At 36.3% G+C, this 8,399-nt stretch overlaps 2 protein-coding genes across 4 annotated transcripts; one reads left to right on the top strand and one right to left on the bottom strand.

Annotated features, from left to right (window-relative positions):
• The first annotated feature begins 274 nt into the window (after nt 1-274).
• LOC140863476 (uncharacterized) lies at nt 275-4,586 on the top strand. 3 transcript variants are annotated; one of them, XM_073266934.1, is made up of 8 exons: nt 275-413; nt 516-584; nt 660-1,242; nt 1,383-2,104; nt 2,187-2,276; nt 2,965-3,000; nt 3,097-3,747; nt 4,171-4,586. In XM_073266934.1, the coding sequence occupies exons 3-8, from the start codon at nt 1,155-1,157 to the stop codon at nt 4,288-4,290; spliced, it is 1,707 nt and encodes a 568-aa protein (XP_073123035.1). In that variant the 5' UTR covers nt 275-413; nt 516-584; nt 660-1,154; the 3' UTR covers nt 4,291-4,586. The 3 variants fall into 3 exon arrangements, with proteins under 3 accessions (XP_073123035.1, XP_073123034.1, XP_073123033.1); XM_073266933.1 differs by having other exon boundaries at nt 275-418; XM_073266932.1 differs by having other exon boundaries at nt 275-432.
• A 573-nt stretch (nt 4,587-5,159) lies between these two features.
• On the bottom strand, nt 5,160-6,220 carry LOC140866749 (uncharacterized). Its single transcript, XM_073271783.1, has one exon. It carries the CDS (start codon nt 6,097-6,099, stop codon nt 5,371-5,373), a length of 729 nt encoding a protein of 242 aa, XP_073127884.1. The 5' UTR covers nt 6,100-6,220; the 3' UTR covers nt 5,160-5,370.
• Nucleotides 6,221-8,399: the final 2,179 nt, after the last annotated feature.

Raw genomic sequence — 8,399 nt, 5'->3', positions numbered from 1 at the left:
AAAAAATTAACCTAGTTAATTTTAGAACAAAAATATATAATATGTATATTTTAGTTTAAGAATAATAATAATTTTTAGAGATTTTGTTACAATTCGTCTCAAATGATATTTTGACATAATATATCTAAACAATATTAATTTTTTCTTCTGACAACAAAAAAATATAAATTTTGAAGCTCGATCAAATAGTTTTTGTTTTTGTTTTTTTTTTTGCCTGGTAAATAAAATCAGAATTAAATGAGATTTATTTCAGAAGATTTGCAGTTTCGTTTAATGTTATAATTATCACTTTCACACAGAAGACGCAGACTGTTGACGTTTCTATCTGCGTATATGCCCTAATTGTTACACAGATCCTCGTCAAATTCGCCGCCTGCATTTTCTTGTTCTGAAACCGCGAATTACGCATCCAGGCAACGTATTAATTTTCACGTTCGTAATTTTCGTCTCCGGAAATATATAAAAAATTATCGAAGTTACATATAGACCGTTGATTGATTTTCATATTTATACAGTTTGGCGGTTTTTTTTTTGGTTGCGGTTAGGGTTCTCTTCGATCCCCCTTTTCGGTTTCTTCTATTGAGGTAGGGATACTCAGTTTCTCCTCTGTATCTTTATTTATTTGGAGTTTTGTTGATGCATTTTCAATTTATGGACAGGGAAATTTGGTTTTTGTGCTTGTCGTTGCTAATTGGCAGACCGTAGTTCGTGTGGGGAATTTTACTTAGAGGGTTTGGTTTTTTGTGGATTTGTCCTGCATTTCACTGTGTTTCATTTGTTTGTGATGGTGTGGTGCGATATTTAAAGAGAGGGAAGACATCTTGGCTCCTTTGTTTCAATTGTTGTTGTGGATATTTGACAAAATTCTCTTTCGGCTGGTATTGTCAGACAATTGGCCTGGGTGGAGTGAAATAGACGAAGGATTTTCTTCCACTCCTGAATGGAGGGGTTGTGAAAATTCTAAGGGAAGGGAATCCCCATATATGAATTAGGAAACTAGACACGTGCAAATTTGGCTTGTGAGTGGTGAAAATTTGTCTTTCTATTAGTTTTTAGTATCCCATCGAGGAAAGGGATCGTTTGGGTTGATAAAGGAGGTTTAATCAGTTGAGACTTCTTGTTTCTCTCTAGTTATAAGATCATGTTTGGCACTGATGGAAAGAACTGAACCTACATTAGTTCCTGAATGGCTGAGAAATACTGGAAATGTTGCTGGAGGTGGTGCCTTCGTCCACCACTCAGGTATTGTTGCTTGCTTGTTTGCTCATTTATCGATTATCCAATTCTCTCTGTGTGTTCATCAGTTTTAAAGTCGCATTTTCTTTGCATATGGTCAACTCAATTATGACTGGATTTTTTTTTTCTTTCCAATTTTGTGTTAGATGTTTCTTCTTCTTTGAACTCCATTCGAGGTAAGCCTTTTAGGAGCAACAGCGAGAAGGGTAGGCCAGATTTTGTGGATAGAAATGTTTCGTTCAATTCTAGACGTAGTTCAAGTAGCAATGGTTCTGGGAAACATCCATACAGTAGTTTCACAAGGAGTCGCCGTGATAAGAACTGTGACAGAGAAAAAGAGAAATTTCTTTCCATGGATATCTGGGATCACGATTCCTTAGCAAGTATATTAACCAGTAGAGTCGATAATAGTGCCTTGAAGCGATCGCATTCATTAGTTTCAAGAAAAGCTGGTGAAGTGTTACCTCACGGAGCAGACGATTCAAGAAACGGTATTAACCATTATGGTGTGCATTATACGGGCAGATATTCTCGTGGCATTCAGAAGAATACATTTGAAAAGGATTTTCCATCTCTCGGGACTGAGGAGAAGCATGACGTGCCTGGAAGTAGGAAAATTTTGTCTACTGGATTATGTTCTGCTTTTCAAAATTTGCCCATCGGCAATTCGGGGTTTCTTGGTGGTGAGAAATGGACTTCTGCTTTAGCGGAAGTGCCAGCCAGTCTTACCAGCAATGGCATGGATCACTCAACTCCTCAACAGAGCATGGGAACACTTGTGCCTTCAGCATCAGGAGCTTCTAGCACTGCTTCTCTTAACATGGCTGAGGCATTGTCCCAGTCTCCTGCACGAGTTAATGTCTCTCAGGTTTTACAATTTTTTCAATTCATTCCTTTTAAGTTTTGGCTGGAACCAGGCTTGAATTCTACATTCTATTCCATATTTGCAGCTACCTGATAAGAGCCAAAGGCTTGAGGAATTGGCCATCAAGCAGTCTAGACAATTGATCCCTATGACACCTTCAATGCCAAAACTGTTGGTAAAAGGACTTTTTGTATTGCTCAATTGCTTTTAACTGATGCCCATGTAAATAATGAGATTAATGTGTGTCAATGAACCAAGATGTTCCAATATACTGCTATTAGAATTTATGATGCAGGCCAACTCTTATTTTACCCAATATTTGTATCCAGCCAGTCTGTGAAAAGAGGATCGTGTGATTTCATATCTTTCCTATGTACTCATTTGTCTACTTTCTTGGAAATGAGTAATTACTGTGGCTTTCTGTTCTTTTTGGGAAAAACCAACTAATTGTACCTGATAGGAATTCCTCTTCAAGCCTTCTTTGATTATGGCTTTTGGTATTTATTATTTCGTTCGTTTGTCACACCATGTCTTAGGGCCCTCAAGTATGGCCAATGTATGTGACATACATTCCCAATGAATCAGTGGATATTTTGTGCGCTTTTGAGTTGGGAAACCGAATTGTAGTTTTTAAGAGCCTCTTATAGCATACTTCTGATATGAATGGGCCTGGCCATAATAAATATAGATGAACTGAGTTGTGAACAACACATTGAAGTTGTGATGAGTTAACCTTTTTTCTCTAGACTAGATATTCCTTTGTATCTAATTCTCTCCTTGCACGAATGTGACTGTGTTTGAATAATTTCATATTTTGGTTTAGTCTGGTGTGGAATAATGAGGGTTTGAAATGTTATTTTCAGGTTCCTAGTTCTGCGGATAAATTAAAACAACCAAAGGTTTGCATCAAAACTCATGAATCGATTGTGGCCTCAAAGGCTTTCCAGTTGCAGCCCCATTTGTCTCATCTTTCTGTTCAATTTCATGCTGGGCAGGTCAAATCTGATTCTTTAAGCACACCTCATGTTGGAAAGTACATGGTTCTCAAATCAGGACGTGATGGTGTTGTCAGCAGTGGGACAAAGGATGCATCTAGTCCTTGTGATTTGAATTGCAGGACAGCTAACGGGCAGGTTGCTATATCTCCATCTGCCCCAACTGCAACACTGAGTCGAAACAGTTCTGCGGTTTCGGTGCTTGAAAACAAGACTGCCACATTATCGCTTGGTTCTAGATCTATTGTGGACAAGAGACTGTCCCAATCAATGGCCAAAAGCAGAAGTGAATTTTTTAATCTCATGAGGAGAAAAACCTCTATTACTGCTCCAGCCATCCTATCAGATTCAAGTACGGTTGTTTCGCCTTCGAGTGCAGAGACATCTGGTGAGATATTTCAGGAAGGTCACACATTAATATGTCCTGGTGTATTTGAGAATGATGGTTCTGTAATTTGCAATGGTGATGGGCACGACCTTCCTGGGAAGAGTATCCATTTTTCTGGTGTTGGAGAGAAGAACATGTCAGGTGATGGAACAATTTTTCCAGATGAAGAAGAGGCAGCATTCCTTCGTTCACTTGGTTGGGAGGAAAATGGTGGAGAAGATGAAGGCCTCACGGAGGAAGAGATCAATTCTTTTTATCAGGAGGTGAGTGCTTATTGCAGTTTGCTATCTAACAACATCATTATCTATAAGTTGCTAGCAACTGAGCACCCATGTACTTGCACAATAAATTACATATTGCAATCTCTCATTTTACTTGTTTTTATCAGTTTAGACATGTAAAAACATAGATACTATTCCACGAGTTTTATTTTAGTACGGATAAGGTGGCACAACATATAGTTTCCGACAGTTTCTTGACACACGCTGATTAGATATGTGGATTAAAGGGTCTCAGGTTTTCATGACATTTTTTGTTGTCCTGCATGTGATCCATGTATCTTACTTGACCATTTTATCCGTATATCGAATTCAATAGTTTTCTATTTCAAGCTTATATGTGGATAAAAGGCCTTGTTTCAGATTAAGTTTGTTCTGCAGCCATCTTATTTCCTGTATTTGTCACAGTACATGAATAGAAGACCATCTTCCAAAGCGTGCATGAGTTCTATGCTGACAGAATTTCACCGTCCGACGGTAGGCATTGCTGGTTCTGACTCAAACTCCAAATCTGAGTCTGAAGCTTGAGTTCTGACATCATCTGAAGGCAATTGACCCATCAATTCCGGTTGAAGTTTCTGTTTTTTTTCGCGCTAGGATGATTTAACTTAGGGATGTCTGATAATGGGGTGGTATAAATTAGCATTGATGCTGGCAAGAAAAGGAAGTTCTTTGCGGGGTTGTGCTTTAAAGTTAGGTTACGATGCTAGGCTTCCATTTTTTAACTTTACACTTGTGGTATCACATCTTTTTGACATATTCTGACCCTTCGCATTACGAGATAGCTGAAGAATATGATATATGGTTTACTAGGTTCCGATCAATTTTTATGTCAAGGGAAAAAGGTTAACTTTTTTACTTTCTGTATGTTCCTGCCTTCGTAAGTGCTTTTGCTTTATACTCTTTTTGTTGATGTGTGCTTGGCACGATTTTTTGGGTTCTTTCGTAATGGTCCGAACTCCAAATAGGTAGCTAGATGTGTGTGTATTTATTTGCACATTGGAAAATATTCTATAATTATTTGAATATGCACGAAAGAAGACATTACAATAATATTTTAATCTTTTAGAATTGAAATGAAATTATTGTGTGTATTTTGAAAATTAGGAGCGTGGATTGATGGAATGACAATGCAAGCGAATAAACCTTCTTTCACTGCCGTCATTCAATCCTATTCATTTGATGTATAGTAAATTTCACAATGGAGTACACAAATCCATATGGATATTCAATTTTTAATAACTTTATGGAACAATTATCATTGTAATGATTCTATGCTATTTAAATCGGGATGCCACCTTTTGAAGTTATAGATATAGGTATTTGTGAACCTTCCAACCCCAATGACCACATCTAACTACAACTAATAACCAAAATTTTTCATCCATTTCCAGCAATTCAGATCAAAAGGAGTAATTATTAAATATTGGTGTCATTAATGAATAATTAAACAGAACATACCCACGCTTACAATTGCATACAGGTCAAACATTCATCATGTAACATTTCTTGACATTAGTAATCATATTCCAACATATTATTTTTTGGTACATAATCATATTTGATATTGATACGGTTGTTGAAATGACCATGAAAGCAGCATAAGTTCTAAGGGACATAACCACCGTGGCCGCCCCCTTCGCTGCCTCCATATCCGCCGCCGTGTTCACCCCCTGCATAACCACCAGCGTACCCTCCGCCGCCTCCAGCGCCACTACCAGTACCATATCCATTGCCTGTAGCACCACCAGCATAGCCGCTGCCGCCACCACCACCATGACCTCCCCCACCACCATATGGCCCATACCCTCCACCGGCAGCATAGCCACCTCCACTACCTCCTCCTTCACCTCCACCATACCCACCACCATGTGCCCCGCCATCACCAGCACCACCTCCACCTCCTCCACCACCACCGCCGCCTCCTCCGCCGCCATGTACTCCTCCAGCTCCATACCCTCCACCCCCTCCCTCACCACCTCCACTTCCATACCCAGCCCCATGTTCTCCCCCAGCAGCATAACCAGAGCCACCACCACTGCCACCTCCACCACCACCTCCATACCCTCCAACACCACCATAACCATAACCTTTTCCCGCACCACCACCACCACCACTCTCATAACCATGCTCAACGCCACCTCCACCATACCCTCCACCCGAACCTCCGCCGCCGCCATATCCTCCACCACCTGCATTACCACCATAGCCATAAGGCTCTAGGAGAATCCTGCCAGCAGAACATACCGCAAAGCACAATAAAACAAAGAATAACACACTAAAAAGTCGGGTTATAGCCATGCTAATCAAACTTGTTATGGTTTGTGAGACCTGCATGGAGAAACAGGGTATTTATAGGAGCATTCAAAACGCGTCTATGCACTTTCTTGAAGATCGAAGAACAAGTAAAGAGAAATTCCTTTAGAGTTTTTGTCCCACAAATGGTCCAGTGCACAAGCACTCCACAAGCATGCTGAAGTTGAACTAGTGTGCTTCTGCTGTCTCCCACCTTTGATCCATCAAATTATTTCAAACCAATATTTCCCATTTCTGGATGATGGCATATGTATAGTGCTCCATGTGCTTCGAGCCGTCATTTGATGGGGATAACTTATAGCCCGATACTTTTTTTCTATTATTTTTTTCATCTTTATACATCAAAATGAAAGTTTTATTATAGCTTCTCTCAGTGCTCTGAGTGAACACATAACCAAGAAATGGGTAGCACTGTGGCACAAGTGTAATGCGTGTATTATACAATGTTGAAAAGGATGAGAAATTTTTCAACAATGCTAACTAATTTTAAAGTGCATGAAACACCAAAGTGACTAAAATTTTAAACTCAGAGATGATATATCATTGATTGTGAACTATAGAATTTGAGTAAAATATTAAATGACATATTGTTTAAAATAAAAAATTGTTATATATAAACTATTGATAAAAAAATAATTATTTATAAGATATAACTTATAAGATTATATATAAATTATTTCAAGTGGTAGTTTAAAAGGTATTTATTTATATATATATGGGGAAAACTGCAATTTTGGTCCGATATGTTTGTCAATTTGCGATTTTGATCCTCTATGTTTTTATATTTCAGTTTTAGTCCTGCATGTTTTTATTTTTGGCAATTTCAGTCATTTTTCTTAAAAAATGCTTACATGTCACTGTACACGCCAGCTTCACATCAGCACTATTTCGGTGCCACATCAGCGCCACATCAGAAAAAAAAAGACTAAAACTGCCAAAAAAATAAAGATAGCGGACTAAAACTGAAATCTGAAAATATAGAGGACCGAAATCACAAAGTGACAAACATACCGGATCAAAAAAACAATTTTTTCATATATATATATATATATATATATATATATATATATATATATATCCATATCGACTCCTCTTTTCATCACTTGAGACATGATATATGGTTGCTGATTGGAATTTCAACTCAGCTTGATATAATTTTATTGACCTCTAATATGTGATGACTACTGTAGATGAACCCTATCAAACTGTACGTCACTAGCTAATTCTATATATGACTGATCACATGCTGTGTTGGTAAATCATAATTGACTAAAAAAGTACTTAATAATACATAATTCCGGGAACAAAACAATTAGTTATATGATACACACAAACTATTTTTTTAAAATTATTTTTAATGACATTTTATATTTGTATTCATGTTTACCTAACTTTATTTATCCCAACATACATTCTGGATATCAAGTACTAATTTTTTTCATCATACTTTAAAAAGAAATAAAGTAAATCGGATTAATAGAAGCTGAAAATGATCAAGAAATAGGGGCCGGGGCAAAAAAAATCTTATATATTTCTATCTTTAATTAATTGAAACAGGCCTCAAGGAGCATTAAAACTTTAGATTTTTGATCTTATATATGTTCGGGTAAATAAAATGAGAGGAAAAAGAGAAAAAGAAATAGAAAAACCTTACTATTGGCACAATTTATTTTCTTTAGTACCGAAACTTTGTTAGGTAATATTAAAACATATATTTCCTCGCCCATTTATCTAAGTAATTTCTTTTTTTACCTGCCTCAATTATTAGTCCAGTTTTCATTAACTATTTTTACAATTTTTTTATCATATTAAAATCTTCAATTAATAAATGCAAAATGGAAAATTACCTTATTAAATTTATCATTTCAAGAAATTTTTTTATATGCGAAAAACACACATAGAGCAGAATGAGTAAGATGCTTGGAGTAAAATATCATTTATTAGATACATGTGTATGATATAATCAGACAAAATATTATTTATAAGAAAATATTATGTACAAATTTGGTTACACGTTAGATTACATATTACACTTAAAATTACATAATAACTATTTTTAATATATTTTTGAAAGAGTTTTCAAAACGTGCGATGTGTAATCTAATTTTGTGTACATATAACATTAATTTCTTTAGAAAAATTTGTTCAGGTACAACTTAAATTTTCAGGATGCAATTCCTTTTATTATATAAAATTTCACAAAACATGGTTGCATTTTAAAATATATTAGCTATTATGACATATTTTATGTGTGTAATATAATCATATAAATATTATACATTGTGTATGATTTGTTCTTAAAATTCTTTATAATGTTTTTT

The sequence above is a fragment of the Henckelia pumila genome, chromosome 4 (genome assembly GCF_033568475.1).
Source record: "Henckelia pumila isolate YLH828 chromosome 4, ASM3356847v2, whole genome shotgun sequence".
In the NCBI taxonomy this organism is placed as follows: Eukaryota; Viridiplantae; Streptophyta; class Magnoliopsida; order Lamiales; family Gesneriaceae; genus Henckelia; species Henckelia pumila.
Note: the sequence above shows the minus strand (reverse complement) of the source record. Positions and strands in the feature narration are given on the sequence as shown.